Source organism: Vulpes vulpes, chromosome 9 (genome assembly GCF_048418805.1).
Source record: "Vulpes vulpes isolate BD-2025 chromosome 9, VulVul3, whole genome shotgun sequence".
In the NCBI taxonomy this organism is placed as follows: Eukaryota; Metazoa; Chordata; class Mammalia; order Carnivora; family Canidae; genus Vulpes; species Vulpes vulpes.
The window spans coordinates 61,585,177-61,606,695 of NC_132788.1; the positions used below are offsets into that span (position 1 = coordinate 61,585,177).

At 42.4% G+C, this 21,519-nt stretch overlaps 1 protein-coding gene and 1 long non-coding RNA gene across 3 annotated transcripts; one reads left to right on the forward strand and one right to left on the reverse strand.

The window, feature by feature from the left end:
• Nucleotides 1-1,428: 1,428 nt before the first annotated feature.
• LOC112933732 (uncharacterized) lies at nt 1,429-21,450 on the reverse strand. 2 transcript variants are annotated; one of them, XR_003237729.2, is made up of 4 exons: nt 21,242-21,450; nt 20,014-20,060; nt 1,829-1,901; nt 1,429-1,543 (listed from the first exon to the last, which is right to left on the reverse strand). It is a non-coding gene; the product is annotated as an uncharacterized lncRNA (long non-coding RNA). The 2 variants fall into 2 exon arrangements; XR_011994560.1 differs by having other exon boundaries at nt 21,167-21,251.
• Nucleotides 1,527-17,402, forward strand: CIDEC (cell death inducing DFFA like effector c). The gene is made up of 6 exons (XM_026016971.2): nt 1,527-1,611; nt 3,614-3,691; nt 4,640-4,793; nt 12,261-12,419; nt 12,509-12,696; nt 16,915-17,402. The coding sequence occupies exons 2-6, from the start codon at nt 3,639-3,641 to the stop codon at nt 17,075-17,077; spliced, it is 717 nt and encodes a 238-aa protein (XP_025872756.2). The 5' UTR covers nt 1,527-1,611; nt 3,614-3,638; the 3' UTR covers nt 17,078-17,402.
• Nucleotides 21,451-21,519: the final 69 nt, after the last annotated feature.

A 21,519-nucleotide genomic window follows, 5' to 3' on the forward strand; every position in this document is an offset into this window, starting at 1 on the left:
CACAGGCAGAAGGAGAAGCAGGCTCCATGCAGGGAGCCCGACGTGGGACTTGATCCCGGGACTCCAGGATCATGCCCTGGGCTGAAGGCAGGCGCTAAACCACTGAGCCACCCAGGGATCCCCAAATCAATTATTTTAAATATATTTTTCAGTGTTGCACAACCATTGCCAAAATGGACTGTGATTAGATTAATTGATTATAACATTTTCGTCTCTCTTAAAAGAAACCCCATCACTCCCCATTAGAATCATTCTTCATCCTCTCTCCCTCCCCAGCTCTAAGCAACCACTAATTTATATTTTCTATCCTTATAGTTTTGCCTATTCTGATCATTTCATACAACTGGAATCATACAAATATGTATGTAATCTTTTATGACTGCCTTCTTTCACTCTGCATGTTTTTTTTTTTTTTAATTTTTATTTATTTATGATAGTCACAGAGAGATAGAGAGAGAGGCAGAGACACAGGCAGAGGGAGAAGCAGGCTCCATGCACCGGGAGCCCGACGTGGGATTCGATCCCGGGTCTCCAGGATCGCGCCCTGGGCCAAAGGCAGGCGCCAAACCGCTGCGCCACCCAGGGATCCCCCACTCTGCATGTTTTCAAAGTTTATTCATGTAGTAGCATGTAATCCTTTTTATTTTTTTTTCCTTTTTTAAAAAAATTTTTTATTTATTTATGATAGTCACAGAGAGAGAGAGAGAGAGAGAGAGAGAGAGAGAGAGAGGCAGAAACACAGGCAGAGGGAGAAGCAGGTTCCATGCACCGGGAGCCCGACGTGGGATTCGATTCCGGGTCTCCAGGATCGCGCCCTGGGCCAAAGGCAGGCGCCAAACCGCTGCGCCACCCAGGAATCCCGTAATCCTTTTTATTGACAAATAAGATTCCACTTATGGATATGCCACATTTAAAAAATGCATTCATCAACTGATGAGCATTCGAGTTGTTTCTATCTGATAGCTTTGTGAATAACACTGTGAACATTTGTGTATAAGTTTTGGCGTGGACATATATCTTCATTTCTCTTGGCTAATACATGTAGGAGTAGGACTGCTGGATCAAGGGTTAGATCTTTCACTATTAACCACTACACATTTTAGCTAGCCTTAGTCTCTAGTATTATTAAATAATTATAACACCAATATTCCCTTCTATTAATTGTTTTTATTGCAAAGCTTTTTACTTTTATTATCACAAATCCTCACCACAATTCTTTAACACAGGAATCATTATTGTATTGCTGTTGTACAGGTGAGAGAAACGGGTTCCCAGAGACAGCTTGTCTACACTCAAACAGTGAACTTGAGTGGAGTTGGGACCACAACTCACATGCCCCTATATTCTGTGCACTCTGTGCCTGATATCACATCCTGAGCCATACCCTGTCCCAGAGCTTTTGAAACTTGCCTTTTTCCCTCCTTTTGAGCCTTTTCTGGATGTTAGGCTGTCCTGAAGTCCCAAGGGTGAGAGCTGCACACTTACTCCCCATGCTCTTTCCCCCAGCTGGAACTGAAGGCCAGGGGAGGGGCTTCTCTGGGAGCTGGAAATAAAATGGAGCAAGGGCTGTGCTGTGCTGGGCAATATCTTACTGGAAGCTGTGAGGGGGCGGTAAGTGTTTTGTTTTGGGACTTGGGGAGGAAACTCCTGGAGAGCAGGTGAGAAGCTCCTGGTGAGCAGGTGAGGAGGGCTTTGCAGTTTTGCTTCAGATGGAGAGTAAGGAGGGAAGCTGAAACAAGCTGACATGGGTAGTGCTAATTGGGGGAGTTCACAGATGGGCGGGCCTAGGAAATCCCCCTAAGTTGTTAGAAGGAAAGAGGGATTTTACCTGCCTGAGGAGAGGGCTCCTCATTCCATGACCACTCTTTGAGCCTCTTGCCCTGTGCCGGGTCCTCTCTGCCCTGGGAATACAAAGAACATTTCAGGGCAAGGCATCCAAGGATTGGTGGGGCTAAGGCAGAAACAGACACTGAGGCACACTTGGCTTGGAAGTAGGAAGGGCAAGAGGAAGGGGGAATTGTATGCGCCACCTAAGAAGGCTTTCCAGGGTCTGTGCTTTTCTCATTTATAGCATTCTTGTCCAGTCTGTGTTGTTCATATAAAACTTTTCTTATCAGAAAATACATTCATACATACATACATAATTTTTTTTTTAAGATTTCATTTGTTTATTCTTAAGAGACACAGAGACACAGGAAGAGGGAAAAGCATGCAGGGAGCCTGATGAGGGACTCAATCTCTGGGATCCTGTGATCATGCCTTGAGCCAAAGGCAGCCACCCAACCCAATCGCTGAGCCACCCAGGTGTCCCAAGACTTTTTATTTTTAAATTTTATGTATGTAGGGACGCCTGGGTGGGGGTCTGCCTTTGGCTCAAGGCGTGATCCCGGGGTCCCGGGATCAAGTCCTGCATTGGGCTGCCTGCACGGAGCCTGCTTCTCCCTCTTCCTGTGTCTCTGCCTCTGTGTGTGTGTGTGTCTCTCATGAATAAATAAACAAAATCTTAAAAAAATAAAAAGGCTTTCCAAAGAGTGAAAAGTAGTGAGATTGAGTCTTCAAGGCTGCATTTGTTTAGCCCTAGGCTGGAGAAGGACACTGCAGGTGGAGAGAACTGTCTTTCCAAAGACTCAGAACATGCAAGGGCACCTGGGTGGCTCACTGGTTGAGCATCTGCCTTTAGCTCAGGTCGTGATCAAGGGGTCCTGGGCTCCTATGGGGAGCCTGCTTCTCCCTCTGCCTATGTCTCTCTCTCTGTGTCTCTCATGAATAAATAAAATCTTAAAAAAAAAAAAAAAAGACTCGGAGCATGCAAGAGCTGAAGTAGAGAGGTTGAAGAGAAAGCTGGCAGGTGAGCTGAGGGTTATCAGCTAGATCTCTATGTTCAGGATGGTTGTCAGTAGCCAGGAGCCACAGTGGCTATTTTGATTTAAATTAGTTAACATTAAACAAAGTTAAAAATCCAGCTTCTCAATTGTACTGGCCACATTTCAAGTCCTCAGTAGCCACATGAAGTTAGGAGTTCTGGTACTGGGGAGAAATGATATAGAACATCTCCAACATCCGTCATCACAGAAATTCCCTCTGGCCAGTGGAAAGTCTCAGAAAGGGTTCAGATTGCTCAAGGACACAGGAGAGAGCCTGCTTGGACTGAGCCACCTGGCCTTTGTGAGCCTGGCCTGTGAGGTCTCTGGGCTGTAGATGAGGAAACAGTCTCCAGAAAAGGTAGGTGATATGACTCACCTCCTGCCAGCGTGAAGTAGACTCTGGCCCCAGGGATAGGAATCAACCAGGCAGGGCCTCTTCAGCCCCAACTGGGAATCCCTGATCAGTGTGACCAGAGCCAGAGTCAGAGAAACATGGAGTGAGTAGTCCTAGGGAGGGAGGAGCAGCTGCCAAGTAGGTTGAGCCTGGGTCTCCAGGGGGTCTCCAGCTTGGTCCCAGTTGGCATGTGTGGGATTGGATAAGAGAAGGGCTGGAAAGGTGTGTATGGGAGTTGAGAGGAGAAACCAGAGTGTAGGTTAGCTGGATGAGGGTGGGGTTACACTCTGTCAAAAGGTGAGTGAGAGGGAGCCTTCTGTTCCTACCCTAACTAACTTTTCTGCTTCCTTCCCAGGTCCAACATTATCCAGGTGACAAGGATGGAATATGCCATGAAGTCCCTCAGCCTTCTCTACCCCAAGTCCTTGTCCAGGTGAGGAGAACCAAGGGTAGAAGCAAAAGGGAGCTACCTGTAAGGCAGACCTTCTCAAATTTCAACAGGCTCATAAGTCACCTGGGCATCTTATTAAATGCAGATGTATATTTAGTAGGTCTGGAGTGGGACCTAAGATTTTGCTTTTTTTTTTTTTAAATTAGAAAGAGTGGAGCACTTGAGCTGGGGAGGGGGGGAGGCACACACACACACACACACAGAGAGAGAGAGAGAGAATCTTAAGCAGGCTCCATGCTCAGCATAGAGCCCAAAGCAGGGCTCACAATCTCAGGACCCTGAGATCATGACCTGAGCTGAAATCAGGAGTCAGACACTTAACCAACTGAGCCACCCAGGTGCCCCCATTCTTGATCTCATTTAAACCTGATCACAACTTTGGGAAGTAGAGATTATTATACCTAATTTTACGTATAATAATAGATGGGGGTACTGAAGCACAGAGTGGGTATTCTCAATCACCTGGCAAATGAGTAATGGAGCCAGGATTCAGGCTTGAGTCTGACAAAAACCCAGGCCACTTCACCACTTCATTTCATTTTACAGGTGGGAAGAGAGAGACCAAGAGGGGAAAGTGGTATTGGGGAAATGTGGGATGGGTCTCCAATCACCTTGCTACTCATCATGGTCAGTGTCATCGAGCAGCATCAATGCCACTTGGAAACTTATTAGACATATAGAATCCCAGACTCCACTAAGACCTACAGAATAGGAATCAGATCCCCAGAGGACATATATGTCACTAAAATGTGAGATGTACTGATCCGGCAGGGCTTTGAGTAAGACTAGAAAGATTAGAGCAGGCTTGGTGGGTGGTAGAGGAGAAATATGATGAGCTCCACCTCTGGGGGATGGGACTTAGGTTCCTGCCGTGGGGCAAGGGCTCAGAGGCAGCAGACAGCTCATTCTAATGCTCCAAGTTGTCTCCAGGCCTGTGGCAGTGAACACCTCAGTGGTGACCCAGCAGCTATCGTCGAAGTCCAGCCTGGAGGCCCCCAAGGCCCGGCCCTGTAGAGTAAGCACTGCTGACCGGAGTGTGCGGAAGGGCATCATCGCACACAGTCTCAAGGACCTCCTGAACAAGGTGAGGGAAGGGGCTGCCCTCAACACAGCCCAACCACTGGGACTGTGGCTGAGAGCTGTTTCTGTCCTCTGGGTCGTGAGCTGGGAGTTCAGCTGGGATGCAGCTCATGGGTTAGATGGTGAAAAGATTTCCTTTCTGATGCCAGCTCTAATAGGTCAGTAGTGCCTGCTATAGTGCTGTCTAATGGATTAGTGACAGGGGGAAGGCAGTATATTGCCACCCTATGCTAATAGTAGGTCAGTGGTATTTTCAGAGTATATTTTTCTTATTGGAAGGACCTATAAGTTCCCTTTTCCATTGTACACATGCCTGGAAGTTGCAGAAATAGGCACGATCTTAGAGATTCTATTTCCTATCTCCTCCCTTTAGCCAGGGCAGGTCTTCAATCTGTCTCCTACACTGGCCTTCCATGGAAAGCTTAGGGAATAGCTATGGAAGACTCTCTTCAAACTATTTCAAGCTTCCAGAGCAGGAAACCAAAGACACACAGCTCTGTGGACAGTAATAAGAGCAAGCAAGAGTAACACCCTTCCCTATTTCTATGTTCCCTCTCTCCCACTGCCTCTCCTACAGCCTCATCTAATCTGGTTCTTTATTAATCTTGTGCTTCACTGCCCTGTTAGCTTATCAGCTCCATGTGAGGGGAGCCCTGCTCCTATACAAACCCAATTGCCTGGCACAGATCATACATTTGGATTAGGCTTCTGATCACTAGAGTCTAGAGTTTAACATATAGAAATCATAGCTGACCTGAGTCCAGAGTCCCTCCCTTGCTTCTGTGAATTAGGTCTATTGTTCTTCATGGGAGCCAATTTTCCCTCTCTTGTGAGACTTGTGGCTATGACACACCAGTTTCTTATGTCCTGAATCAAAAAGTCTCTTTCACATTGGAGTCTAAACTTACTAGTGTTATTCACCTGAGGTCTGGGGACCACCTCCTGTACCAAAGTGGACTTGTTGCCCATGACTTCCCAGAATGCCCTCCCTGGGATTGATTAGGTGAGAGTGAGGCTCAGGAGTTGTCATTTTTAGTGAGTTCTTCAGGAGATTCTTAGTCACTTAGTTTGGGGACACTGAGTTAGAATCCTAACTCTAAAGGATGCAGAGAGGAACAGTGAGGGTCCATTTTTTCCAACATGGAACACAGGTCAGAAATGAATCTTACTGGGGATCTCTGGGTGGCTCTGCAGTTTAGTGCCTGCCTGCCTGCGGCCCAGGGCGTGATCCTGGAGTCCTGGGATCGAGTCCCACGTCAGGCTCCCTGAATGGAGCCTGCTTCTCCCTCTGCCTGTGTCTCTGCCTCTCTCTCCCTTTCTCTGTGTATCTCATGAATAAATAAATACAATCTTTAAAAATAAAAAAAAGAGAAATGAATCTTACTGATAGAGCAGGGAGGACATCAACCTATCTGCTGCTTTTCCAAGTTTGGCAATATATAAAGAAAGGAGCAGAGACAGTGAGGGGGAAAAAGGGCAAGATGATATGGTTGGCAGTGACCAGATTATTAGTCCTTGATTGGCCATGGTAAAGAACAGAGGGGGTTTCATTTTAAAAGACCACAGTAAGCCTTTGGAGGATTTTTTTAAAAATTAATTTTGAAAGAATCTCTAACAGAAGTTGCAAGAACCCCCGATGTTTCTATCAGCAATGGCCACAATAGCCAAACTGTGGAAGGAGCCTCGGTGTCCATCGAAAGATGAATGGATAAAGAAGATGTGGTTTATGTATACAATGGAATATTACTCAGCAATTAGAAACGACAAATACCCACCATTTGCTTCAACGTGGATGGAACTGGAGGGTATTATGCTGAGTGAAATAAGTCAATCAGAGAAGGACAAACAGTGTATGTTCTCATTCATTTGGGGAATATAAATAATAGTGAAAGGGAATATAAAGGAAGGGAAAAGAAATGTTGGGAAATATCAGGAAGGGAGACAGAACATAAAGACTCCTAACTCGGGGAAACGAACTAGGGGTGGTGGAAGGGGAGGAGGGCGGGTGTTGGAGGGGAATGGGTGACGGGCACTGAGGTGGACACTTGACGGGATGAGCACTGGGTGTTTTTCTGTATGTTGGTAAATTGAACACCAATAAAAATTAATTAAAAAAAAAAAGAAGTTGCAAGAACAATACAGCACTTCTTAAATCTTTGAGAGTAAGTTGCCAACCTGATGCTTCTTTTTCTTGGATACTTCAGTGTGTCTTCTCTACAAACAAGAATATTCTCCTATATCATTGAAGTAGAACCATCAAAACTGGGAAACATACAATCTTACATAACCACAGTTTAATTCTGAGACTTCATTCAAATGTTACTAATCATCCCAGTAATATCCTTAATAGCAAAAGGATCCAGGTCCATATTTTATTTAATTGTGTGTCTCTTTAGTCTCCTTCAATCTGGAACAGTTCATCAATTTTCCTTAACTTTCATAGCCTTGATTGTTTTGAATATTATAAGCCTGTTGTTTTGTTTACTGTGCTTCAGTTTGGCATGGATTATGTCCTCAATTCAGCCTGTATATCTGGCAGGAATATGATAAAAATAGGTTGTCACTGCAAAATCGCAAATAACTTCGTCACATTACTGTCTAACTTTGATTATCTGAATAAGGAGGTATATCCAGGCTTCCCTATGTAAAATTATTTTTCCCTTTGTGTCAATTATTTTCTATAGAGGTATTTTGTATTAAATATATATCTCATTCTGCACTCACCTTTCAACTTCTTCATTTACTTGTGTCAGAAGGGATTAAAATACTTCTATTTTAATGGGATATGAGGATGGTAACTGATTATTTGTTGATGCTCAAATGGTCCAAGATTGGTCTTCTGGGTGGCTCAGTGGTTGAGTGTCTGCCTTTGGCTCAGGTCGTGGTCCCGGGGTCCTGGGATTGAGTCCCACACTGGGCTCCCCAGAGGGAGCCTGGTTCTCTTCTGCTTATGTCTGTGCCTCTCTCTGTGTGTCTCTCATGAATGAATAAATACAATCTTTTTTAAAAAAAATGGTCCAAGATTTAGCCAGTGGGACTCCTGTCAACTTGTGTCCTTTTCTCAAGTCCCTATTATTCTTCAGTGCTTTCTGACTTTCAGTCATGATGAAGTATTGCAAGCTTATTTTGTATTTTACTTGCCCCAGCCCTGAATTGGCCATTTCTCCTAAGGAAATCTGCTTCATTTTAGTGGAGAATGGTATTCAGAAATTAAGATCTGGGAATTAGGTGTGTTCACTGCTATTGGTGTGTTGCTGATCCCAGAACTTTATTGAAGAATTTTAAGCAGGAAAAAAAAAAAAAAAGAATTTTAAGTAGAAAAAATGTTCTCTAGCAAATGAAAGCCAGAAAACTAAAGTGTGAATTCTGCTATCCTAAGAGATAGATGATGTGGTTGTGAATGTCCTAAATAGTCTATCCTTATATATAACTTCCTTAAATGGGGTAGTTATGTAGTATGCCACCTGACTTTTCATTCTCTAGCATGAATGGGTCATGGAACTCCTTCCATTTTAATCAATATAGTATAAAATTTAGTAAATGCATATAATGGATAACTTCTAGCATTTCTTGAAATCATAACCTTGAGGTAGTTACTACTATTTTCATTTTCTAGAAGCAGAGGTCAAGTTCCTTCACTGGGATTTAAACTCAGGCTGTAGGGGATCCCTGGGTGGCTTGGTGGTTTGGTGCCTGCCTTTGGATGGAGTGTGATCCTGGAGTCCTGGGATCAGATCCCACATCAGGCTCCCTGTGTGGGAGCCTGCTTCTCCCTCTGCCTGTGTCTCTGCCTCTCTCTCTCTCTCTCCCTCTCTCTCTCTCTCTCTCTCTCTCTCTCTCTGTCTCTCATGAATAAATGAATAAAATCTTTAAAAATAAATAAATAAAATAAACTCAGGCCATCATCTCATACATATTTGCCTTTAACCATTGTGAGGACTCTAAGACTATACTTGCCTCAACTTTTTGGATGATGAAACTAGTTCAGATAAATGCAATAACTTTCCTAAATTCAGAATAATATTGTAAGGGAGCTAGAATTCAAACCCAGGTTTTTTAAACTCTAGAGATGGACTATCCAATGCAATAGTTACTAGTTACATGTGGTTACTGAACTCTGAAATGAGGCTAGTTGAAACTGAAATGTGCTTAAGTATAAATTACAAGATTTTGAAGACTTAATAAAAAATGTAAAATCTCATATTTTTATATTGATTTTATGTTGAGATCATATTTTGGATGGAATTAAATATATGACAAGTATCATGTGGCTATTAGAAAATTTAAAATTACAATTGTGTAATACAGAGCATCTATGAAAAACTCACAGGTAACAACACACTTAATGGGAAATTCTGAAAACTTTCCCCTTAAGATCAGGAATGAGATAAGGATATCTGTTCTTGCCACTTTTATACAACAAGGTGCTGGAGGTGCTAGCTAGGATAATTAGGCAAGAAAATAAAATAAAAGGCATCCTGATTGGAAAGGAAGAGGTAGAACTATTCCTATTTGCAGACAGAAAACCCTATAGAACACACACATACAGACACACAATTAGAGCTAATAAATGGGTTTGGCAAGGTTGCATGATATAAGGTTGCAGGATGTAAGACCAATATACAAAAATCAATTGTATTTCTATATACTGGCAATAAATAATCTGAAAATAAAATTAAGAAATGAAGGGCACTTGGGGGATCCCTGGGTGGCGCAGTGGTTTGGTGCCTGCCTTTGGCCCAGGGCGCGATCCTGGAGACCCGGGATCGAGTCCCACATCGGGCTCCCGGTGCATGGAGCCTGCTCCCTCTGCCTGTGTGTCTCTGCCTCTCTCTCTCTCTCTGTGACTATCATAAATAAATAAATAAATAAATAAATAAATAAATAAATAAGTTAAAAAATTTTAAAAAAGAAATGAAGGGCACTTGAGTGGCTCGATTGGGTAAGCGTCTGACTCTTGATTTCAGCTCAGGTCTTTATCTCAGAGTCATGAGTTCAGGCCCCACATTGGGTTCCATGCTGGGTGTGTCACCTACCCATAAATTTTTAAAAAAATAATGAGTCCATTCATAATAGCATCAATAGAATAGAATATTTAAGAATAACTTTAACAGGAGTATATGACTTATAGATTGAAAATTAACATTGGCAAAATAAATTAGACTGAAGATTTAAACAAGATCTAAATAATAGATAAAATGTGCTCAGGGATTGGAAGACTTAATGTTGTTAAGATGGCAGTACTCCCCAGCTTGATCTGCAGATTCAATGCAATCTCCATCAAATTGCAGCTACTCTTTTCCTAGATATTGACAAGTGGATGCTAAAATTCATATAGAAATACAATGGACCAAAACTAACTAACACAATCTTGGAAAAACACAAAGTTGGAAGACTTACATTTCCTGATTCCAAAACTTACTACAAAGCTACAGTAATCAATTCTGTGGTATTGACAAAGGATAGACTCACTCTATAGTTTGCTAGGGCTTCTATAACAAAATACCACAGATTGATACTTAACAGAAATTTATTTTCTCTCAAATCTGGAGGGTGGAAGTCTGAGATCAAGGTGCTGTCAGGTTTGGTTTCTTCTGAGGCCTCTCTCCTTGACTTGTAGATGGTTGTCTTCATGTTTACAGGGTATTCCTTCTGGGTTTATTTCTTTGTTCTAATCTCCCCTTTTTATAAGGAAACCAGTAATACTGGAATAGGGCCCATCTTAATAATATCATTTTAGGGCAGCCCGAGTGGCTCAGTGGTTTAATGCCGCCTTCAGCCCAGGGCGTGATCCTGGAGACCTGGGATCGAGTCCCATGTCGGGCTCCCAACATGGAGCCTGCTTCTCCCTCTGCCTGTGTCTCTGCCTCTCTCACTCTCTCTGTATCTCTCATGAATAAATAAATAAAATCTTTAAAAAAAAGAAATTATTAAAAAACATATATCATTTTAATTTAATTACCTCTTTAAAGACCCTATCTCCAGAAACACCTGGGTGGCTCAGTGGTTGAGCATCTGTCTTTGGCTCAGGTCATGATCCTGGGGTCCTGAGATCGGGGCTCCCCATGGGGAGACTGCTTCTCCCTCTGTCTGTGTCTCTGCCTCTCTCTGTGTGTCTCTCATGAATAAATAAATAAAATCTTTAAAAAAAAAGAAAGACAATCCAATTAAAAATGGGTTAGGAGGGGTGCCTGGATGGCTCAACTGGCTAAGCATCTGCTTTCAGCTCAGGTCATGATCCTGGGGTTCTGAAATCAAGCCCTGCATTGGGCTCCCTGCTCAGTAGAGAGCTTGCTTCTCCCGCTCCCTCTGCTGCTCCCGCTGCTTTTGCTCTTTCTGTCAAATTAATAAATAAATAAAATCTTTTAAAAGATGGGTAAAGAAAAAAAAAGATGGGTAAAGAATTGGAATGGACATTTCTCTAAAGAAAATATTTATTTTTCTTTTTTTTAAAGAAAATATTTAAATGGCTAATAACATATGAAAAAATGTTCAATGTGATTAGTCTTTAAGGAAATTCAAATTAAAACTATTTCATACTCACTATAATGTCTAAAATAAAAGACAGACAATAATAAGTACTGATGAAGATGTAAAGAAATTGGAATCTTCATCCGTTGTTAGTGATTATAAAATGATGCAGCTGCTTTGGAAAACAGTTTTGTAGTTCCTCAAAAAGTTAAACATACAGTTAATTGTGTGACTCAGCATTTTCATCCATAGGATATACCCAGGAAAACTGAAAACAGATACTTATTCACAAACTTGTAGATGAATACTCATCTCAGCAATATTCATAATATTAAAAATGGAAACAACCCAAGTGTCTATATCAACTGATGAATGGATTAAAAATGTGATCATATCTATATAGCAGAATATTTAGCCATAAAAAGAAATGAATCATGCTACAACACAGATGAACCTTGAAAACATACTGAGGAAAAGAAGCCATTCTAAAAAGACCACATATTGTATGATTCCATTTATATGAAATGTCTAGACTAGGCAAATCCATAGAGACAAACATAGAGGTTGCCATGGGTTAGGAGATAGGAAATAACTGCTAATTGGTACTGGGTTTCTTTTGGGATGATGAAAATGTGCTGAAATCAGATAGTTGTACAACTTAGTGAATGTAGTAAAAAACACTGAATTATATAATTTAAATGGGTGAATTTTATAGCATGTGAATTATATCTCAATAAAAAAATTATATATGTGATTCCCACTATATTTTTATTGGGCAGCCCTGCTCGACAACATAACCATGAAGCTAGGTACCAAGTAGGACCATAATATAGAATCTTTGGGTGGCGATCCCACAGCAAGAGCCTGGGTTCCAGTACCATTTCCCATAGATCCTTAACCACTTGTTCTTTCCCTGGCAGCTAAGATGATGTAATATGGGTCTTCCTCATGCTCTGTGGCTACATGGGGATAGCAGAAGCATCATTGATCCCATTTCTAGGTCCGGGACACCCTGCTGCTGGCAGACAAGCCCTTCTACCTGGTGCTGGAGGAAGACGGTACAACTGTAGAAACAGAAGAGTATTTCCAAGCCCTGGCAGATGACACAGTGTTCATGGTCCTCCAGAAGGGGCAGAAATGGCAGCCCCCACCAGAACAGGTGAGTTCCCACCTGTGTGATGGGGAGAACATGGGATGCCTGGGAGAAGTCCTTGGGAGGGTACCAACCATAGGCTTGTCTTGACACAGGGTTCTAGGTACCAACTGTCCCTCTCCCATAAGCCTGCCAAGAAGATTGATGTGGCTCAAGTAACCTTTGACCTATACAAGATGAACCCACAGGACTTCATTGGTTGCCTGAATGTGAAGGCCACTCTTTATGGCACATACTCCCTTTCCTATGACCTGCATTGCTATGGGGCCAAGCGCATCATGAAGTGAGTGAATTGGGATTAGCTGGGGATAGGGTGGGTATTCAGCAAGGAGAGAGCACCTCTCTGCTCATATGGACCTCAGCTTCTTAGGACCTGGGACTAGTGTTGATTCTGACAAAGCATAACAGTTAGCATTTGTCTAGAACGTTATGGCTGAACTAGTGCTTTCGCATATGCCAAAGGGATACACATACTCTTCCAGGTGGAACAGAGATACATTATTTTCTAATTACTTTCCACTACAACAACTACTTTTTTTTCACCTAAAATAATAAGTTTTCCTAAGTAGTATTTTAATCAATGTTTTAAAAGTGAACACGTGTCAAAGATTGTATGAACTCATTAATTAAGGAGAGAACCAGCAAGCAGTTAAAATCAGTTCAGAGAATTCAAAATCTAACCAATATATAGGTCCATCAAGAATGCTGAGATAAGGGGTGCCTGGGTGGCTTAGTCAGTTGAGTGGCTGACTCCTGGCTTCGGCTCAGGTCATGATCTCAGGATGATGGGATCAAGCCCCATGTCAGGTTCTGCCTTCTGCCCCTGGGAAGTCTGCTTGGGATTTTCTCTCTTTCTGCTTCTGCCCCTCCTCCCTCCCTCTCTCTCTCTCTCATAAATAAACAAAACTTAAAAGAAAAAAGAATGTTGAGATAAATTCATAGACACAAAATTGGATTTTTCCATGCGGGTGGGAGGGATGAAATAATTGTCCTTCCACAGAAGGAATTAATTTGCATGTCCATGGAAAATAGTCATTTGTATTATCTAATGAAATTCTTTTAAACTTTTTACTATACTTCTGAAATCAAGTAATACAGGAAGCATGAGAATATGTTAAATCATAAGACAAGGATTGTTGTGGTGGTGTTTCCCAATTTCAGCTGCTCCAGTCTAGTGAATTCTTACCCTGTCAGGTGGATGCAGCCACTGAGGCAGAGGCATCCAACTATTCCGAAGCCGCAAAGCTAGGGAGTAGCAGACCATGGCCTCTTGCCAGTTTCTTCTGACAGATTCTTCTCCTCCCCAATTGCTTCATTTAGCATCTCTTGAGCCATCCACAGTGTGCCTGGCCCTGTGATGCAAGCTAAAGATCCAGAGATAAACAAAATGTCAGAATGAGCTCCACACTGGCAAGAATTTCTATTGCCTCCGGTACCTTGATGAATGCTGGCACATAGCAGTAATTCAAAAAATTGTAGAATGAATGAAGATGCATTTGATCCTTGCTCTTAGAGGCCTTCTGAGAAATAGGATCCCCACACTTCTGCCAGAACATATATAGCTAGAGTATACCAGACCTTCTTGGCTTTCTGAATTTCTTCTGTGCACATCCAGTCTGTAGATGAGGGACCTGAGGTGTTCTGCTTGCCAGAGAGGACATTCAATGACAGGCTTGAACCTAGTTCTGTGGCTAGAATTCCCACATTCCTCCTAGTCTACATTCTTTTTTTTTTTTTTTTAAGATTTTATTTATTTATTCATGAGAGACAGAGAGAGAGGCAGAGACACAGGCAGAGGGAGAAGCAGGCTCCCTGCAGGGAGCCCGATGTGGGACTAGATCCTGGGACTCCAGGATCACACCCCGGGCTGAAGGCAGAAGCTTAACTGCTGAGGCACCCAGGGGTCCGTCCTATTCTATATCTGCCCCATCTTGATCTGGGCTTGCTGCCAGTAGTTTGCAAATTTCAAAATCTAGAGCAAGAAGTTTCAGCCTGTAAACTCAGTGCATTAAGGGGAAGTAGGACTCTCAGACCTAAACACAGTAGACATGTTGGTATCAAAAAAACAGCAAGCTGGTGTAGGTGTGGTGAATTAGTGGTGTCAGCTAGTTTTATTATTACTGTTACTGTGGTTATAGTAAAACATACATAAGATTTACCATTTTTAAAAGATTTTATTTATTTATTCATGAGAGAGAGGGGTTGGGAAGAGAGGGAGAGAGAGAGGCAGAGACACAGGCAGAGGGAGAAGCAGGCTCCATGCAGGGAGCCCGATGTGGGACTTGATCCTGGGTCTCTAGGATCAGGCCCTGGGCTGAAGGCGGCACTAAACCGCTGAGCCACCTGGGCTGCCCAACCATTTTTTAAATATTTTTAAAATTTATTTGAGAGAGAGAGAGAGAATGAACAAGCAGGGGGAGCAGCAGAGGGAGAGGGAGAAGCAGGCTCTCCACTGAGCAGGGAGCCTGATGCAGAGCTCCAACCTAGGACCCTGAGATCATGACTTGAGCCGAAGGCAGACACTTAACCAACTAGGCGCCCCTAAAGTTTACCATTTTAACCATTTTAAAGTGTATAATTCAGTGGCCATTAAGTACTCTCACAATGTGCAACAGTTGCCACTATCAATTTCTAGAACTTTTTCATCATCTCAAACTGAAACTCTGTACCCATTAAACACTAGCTTTCCAAACACTAACTTTCCACCCTACCTTCTTTCAGTCCCTGGTAACATGTGTTCTGCTTTCTTTCTGTTAATTTGCCTATTCTAGGTATCTTTTACAGTACTTGTCCTTTTGTGACTGGTTTATGTCACCGAGCATGTTTTCAAGGTTCATCCATGCTGTAGCATGTGTCAGACTTTCATTCCTATTTATGGCTTGATAGCTGGTTTTAAGCCTTAGTTCTGTAATTTGAGAAATGGGTATACTTCTCACGTAGAGCCTTTAAATTTTTAATGAAGGGGCGCTTGGGTAGCTCAGTTGATTGAATCCGACTCTTAGTTTCAGCTCAGGTCGTGAGATCCCCTTGTTGGGATCTGTACTTGATCTTAGCCAAAAGGCTGAGAAGCGATTCCCTTGTTGGGATCTGGGCTCAGTGAGGAGTCAGCTGGAGATTCTCTCTCTTTCTCCCTCTGCCCCTTCTCTCACTCACACTCCCTCTCTCCCTAAAATAAATAAATACATCTTTAAAAAATAAATAAATAACATTTTAAAGAATTTTCAAGTGTAGATCTTTATAGTTCTAATTATCTTTTTGCCTCCCTATACCTCAACCATAAGTTCATTTATCAGATAAAGGTTAATAGTTTGAAAGTTTTATTTTATTTTATTTTAATAGTTTGAAAGTTTTAATACCAGGACACCTGGGTGGTACAGCGGTTGAGTGTCTGCCTTCGGCCCAGGGCATGGTCCCCAGATCCCGGATCGAGTCCTACTTTGGGCTCCTTGCCGGGAGCCTACTTCTCCCTCTGCCTATGTCTCTGCCTCTCTCTCTCTCATAAATAAATAAAATATTTTTTAAAAAAGAAAATTTTAATACCAGTTAGAAAGTCTTTATTTTTCTTTAGCTTTCTCTTCCCTGATTCCCCTTAGGGCTAGACACCCCTAGTAACCCTCATTTATCTTTTTTTTTCTTAAGATTTTATTCATTTATTCATGAGAGACACAGAAAGATAGGCAGAGACATAGGCAGAGGGAGAAGCAGGAACCCTACAGGGAGCCTGATGTAGGACTGGATCCTAGGACCCGGGATCATGACCTGAGCCAAGGCAGACGCTCAACCACTGAGCTACCCAGGTGCCCCCATTTATCTCTTTTAAACATATTTGGAAAATAACTTGGTTAAAGTGGTCAAGCATTCAACCAGCTACTCTTGTTTCTATGTTTTGTCCTACTCACCTATCTATTAGGCTCCAAATTAAGTGACTTTATGCTATTTCAATCTCATAACTTTATGAGGGATCAAAATGGTATAATCCTATTTTATAGATGAGAAAGCGGAAGCTCAGAACTATAATAATTTGCCAAGCTTTACACAGCTAGTAAGACTGGATTTGAACTCTGGCCTCTCTGATTTAAGCTCTGTTCTCAGTACATTGCAACACCAAGCACGGGGATCTTCATGTGTCCAGTGCTCTGAAAATTAGCTACACTATGCATGACTTGGAAATGCCTCAGCCTCTAGAACAGAGGTCATAAAGCACAGAGACATGGTACTGAAATTAAGGTGGCTGGCCCAAAGTAGTATTACAAAAATTAAAGGCCTTATGAAATTAGCTTGAATTTTGCATGAGAAAATAAGGAGGTAATGGACATCTCCATTAAATTATGATTGCAGGCAATGCTTATAGATCTTTCGCATTTGCTGAGGGAAGGCACCATCCATTCCTGTTGGCACATTGCTCTGCGGTTTGTGAAATTATGGAGGTAGCATGGAGGGTTGGATAGCAGGGAGGGGTTTTCTTCATGTTTTGACTCTAGTGCCTTTTTCTTCCACCCAGGGAAGTTCTTCGTTGGGCCCTCTTCAGCATGAAGACCACAGGCCATGTGCTGCTTGGCACCTCCTGTTACATGCAGCAGCTCCTGGATGCCACAGAGGGAGGGCAGCCCCCTGAGGGCAGGGCCCGATCGTTCATCCCGACCTCTCTGAAGATGCTGCAGTGAAGGCTTGAGTCCTTGGAGGCATTCCCCCAGAGAAGGACTAGAATGTGGCCCCTATGCTCAGCTAGTAGCATCCACAAAATGGCAGCTAGACAGCCTCTTACCTTGCCACACCCTCCTCACCCAACTAGGACCATGAATGATGAAGTCTTCCCAGGGGAAAAAGGCAGAAACCTGAGAATTGCTAGTCAGAAAGTCTGCCCCTCAGCTCCCTGTCTTCACATGCTCTACTTTCATCACGCTCCCCACCTTCTGGCCAACCAGCCCTAACGCTCCTGAAAGAACTGTGTATGATACTAGAGAATTCACATTACATTATTTATGCTGATCCATCTTTGCCTGTGTTTTTTGTGGGTGAGGGTCCGGAGTTCTGTCTGCAAGGTTGGAAAGGTCTAAGGGACGAGAGGAATCTATTGTCAAGCCATTTTCCCAAACGTGGGGGTTACAGGAAACAGGACTTTTTCTACCAACAACAACAAAAAATATTTCTACCAATAAAAAAGATATTTGATTCTGGAACTAATGTCTGCTTAATCAGAGACTTGAGCAGACCATGTAAATCAATATGATAAAGTCCAATTTCTAAAGGAAATCTGACCATCAGAAGGGCTTTGAATGGCAGGGTAGGACTAAGGCACTTCTCTCATAACATTTTATTACAACCCTTTAAGTATTTAGCAGAGAAAGTACTACCTAGGCTGTAACACAACCCTCCATCAATGCTCTCCCTGGCTTACTAGACAACTTATCTTTCATGTTTCTTGTTGTTATCTTTCATAACAACTTCAGATTTCAAAATGAGCTTTTACTTAGCCTCAAAGAATATTAGTTTCTCATCAGTGTGAGCTGGCATTTTTCAATATAGAGCAACTCAAACAAGATAAAAACATGAAAGGCTGAGTTTGTAGGTGGACCCTGCTTTTTTCTGTGACTCTCAGATTCAAAACATGTCATTTCTGCCTCTGCATATAAAATCTATTTGGGTTTATTAGATACAAAATCCCGTGTTACCAAAGCTAGAGTCTGGAAAGTTATTGCTGGCAGCTGATCCAAACCTGCAGCCATGTGTGGGAAGAGCTGCAGAGCTAGCAGAAACACTTTCTATTTTGGGTTTTCCTGCTCTTGCATTTATGACTAGAGGCCTGGTGCTGTGCTATCCTGGCTCTGTGGGGTAGGCCTTCCGACATGGAGGCATAATCACCAGCATAGAAGCTATTCCTGGTCAACACTTGCAGAGGCTGCGGCCTACCTGTTTCTCTCTATTTTTTTTCTTTACATTAATGTAGTCAGTTTTATTTATTTGACAGAGAGAGGGATGAGCTGCAGAGGGAGAGGGAGAAGGAGACTCGCTGCTGAGCAGGAAAACCAATCCAGGGCTCTGATCCCAGGACCCTGGGATCATGACCTGAGGCAACTCAGGTACCCTCACAAGTGAGTCTTGAGTGACTGAGCATGGTCTCTTGGCACTGAGCACTCTCAGCCCAGGGAAAATTAGGTTCTTTTCTTCTAGAAACTTGGAGACTAAGCAGCTGTTGGCAGTGAACAGGAGAGGGCAGCCTTTGATGAGGCTAGGGTATATGAAAGAAAGATTCCAGAGAGCACAGGGCCTCAGGAGAGCCAGAGGCCAGTCCAAGTGGGGGAATGGCCCCTCCTGTGGCCCAAGTGCCACAGCCAAGATGGGGACTATTGCAGTTCAGGCACGCTGTGTTCCAGCCCCCGGGCCCTAGTCTTTCCACTTTTGCTCAAGCTGGTACTTATGAAAGCACAGGAGGCCTTTCAGGAGAGTGGTTCTAAAATGCCGTGGGGCCTTATGACAAAGCACAGTACTGTCTGAACCCATAACAAGATAAAACCTCTTCTGTTCTTGCCAAATGTCTTGCCAGTTCTGTCTCTATTTGTGTACATCTATCCAAAAATTATTTTAAATCTTTGAATTAAAAAAATAAGTTTTGGGATGCCTGGGTGGCTCAGTGGTTGAGCATCTGCCTTTGGCTCAGGTGGTGATCCCAGGTCCCCCACAGGGAGCCTGCTTCTCCCTCTGCCCATGTCTCTGTCTTTCTCTGTGTCTCTCATGAACAAATAAATAAAATATATTTTTTAAAAAAGTCACTTGATGTACAATTTATATTTATTTTATATACAATAAAATTTTCCTTTTTAAGATATAGACAATTAAGTTTGGACAATTAAAATTTTTTTTTAATCTTGGCAATTTTTAAAAATATTTTATGTATGTGTGTATGTATTTAGAGAGCACACACATGCACACAGGTACACAAGCATGCACACGCTCAGATGGAGGGGCATAGGGAGAGGGAGAGAGAGAAGCTCAAGCGAATTCCATGTTGAGCACAAGCCCATAGTGGGGCTAGATCCCATGATCCCGAGATCATGGCCTGAGCCAAAATCAAGAGTTGGACACCCAACTGAGCCACCTGGTACCCCAGTTTTGGCAAATTTATAGTTATGCAACCACCATTTCTAGCATGCCAAAAAGTTCCTTATACTCTTTCTGATCCCCATCCTCCACCCACTCAAGCCCCTGGCAACTCCTGACTTTTTTCTGCCAATATACTTTGCTTTTTCTAAAATGTTATGTGAGTAGAATCATATATAGTCTTTTTAAAAGTTATTTATACCTATTTTTTTAAACATTATTTATTTATTTATTCATGAGAGACACCACAGAGAGAGGCAGAGACCAGGCAGAGGGTGAAGCAGGCTCCATGCAGGGAGCCCGATGTGGGACTTGATCCTGGGACCCAAGGATCACGTGCCCTGGGCTGAAGGCAGGCACTAAACTGCTGAGCCATCCAGGGATTCCCCCATGGTTTAGATTTTAACCAAGGTTTTCATGTGTATGTAGATGAAGTATATCAATGAGATTTTAAAAAAATTACACAATTCCAAAGAGTAAAAATCATTACTTATCTTCTTACCTCTGATTCCTTCTCCAGAAGCAAATACCATCTCATTTTCGCGTGTCCTTTCAGAAATGCAGAGAAATAAAATGTAATAAATAGATGCAAATCACACACACACACACACACACACGCATCTTCTAGTTACACTGTCCTTCTCTTTCCTTTTTTGCTTTAATACATTTTGGAGACTAATTCCTATCAGCACATATAGACATAGACATTCCTGAATTAATGGCTGCATGGTATGGATATGCTACAATAAGTAGCCACTCCTCTGTTGATGAATTAGTTTCATTTGCAGTCTTTTCCTAATGCAAACAGTGAATTGAAAGTTACAATGCTCTTAGTAAATAAGGAAAACAATATACTGATTGCATGTAAATTTTGTATAGTTTAATTATAGGCTAGAACCCATTTTGTTCTTTGCTTTTTTTTTTTTTTTTTTTCACTTAACATCTCATTTCTCCTGTTGTTCCACGCCTCTGCCTCCCCTTCTCCCAATAACTTTTTCTTCTGGTGAATTACTATTAGTTTTTCACAACCCTTTCATCACAAAGCATGCTTGGACTTGCTCCCTGATTTCACTTGGCTCCTCTCCCTTCACTCTCTCAGCATCTGCGTGGGGTTTAGAAAGGTGGGCTGTGATGCTGTGATCTGACTGTGTGCACTCCATGAACTTCTAGTGGGCACCACCTCAGTCTTCTTGATCTGTGTTTCCAACTCAAAGATGCCAGGGTCTGGCATAGAGTTTGCCCTAAAACATGTTGAATCAGGGGCACCTGAGTGGCTCAGTGGTTGAGCATCTGTTTTTGGCTCAGGTCATGATCCTGGGGTCCCCACAGGAAGCCTGCTTCTCCCCCTGTCTATGTCTTTGCCTATCTCTGTGTGTCTCTCATGAATAAATAAATAAATAAATAAATAAATAAATAAATAAATAAATAAAATCTAAAACAAAAAAAAAAGTTGAATTGGCGATGTATTAGATTTCCCTTATAAAGCTATTCTAGGACAATTTATGTTTCCAGTTTTGAGATTTGTTTTGATAAATAATGCTGTAGTGAATCTCATTCTACCTCTGGCCCTTTTCTCCTTTTGTATTGATTATGCACCAGGCCGTTCTTGGAAGTTTACTGGACCAAAGAGTGTCTTAGTTTTTTTCTCATCTTACCTTACAAAATTGGGCAACAATGGTGGTTTTTTTGAAGTCAGAGACTCCTAAGAATTGGAATGGTAATCAGAGTACCTTAATCTTTCGTTCCTGTTTTGTCTTAAGATAGGTCTTCTGGGCAGCCCGGGTGGCTCAGCAGTTTAGCGCCGTCTTCAGCCCAGGGCGTGATCCTGGAGTCTCGGGATCGAGTCCCACATCAGGCTCTCTGCATGGAGCCTGCTTCTCCCTCTGCCTGTGTCTCTGCCTCTCTCTGTGTGTGTCTCTCATGAATAAATAAATAAAATCTTAAAAAAAAAAAAAAAAAAGACAGGTCTTCTGATCCCGAGTAAATTTCTTCTCTGCTCCGTGCCTCG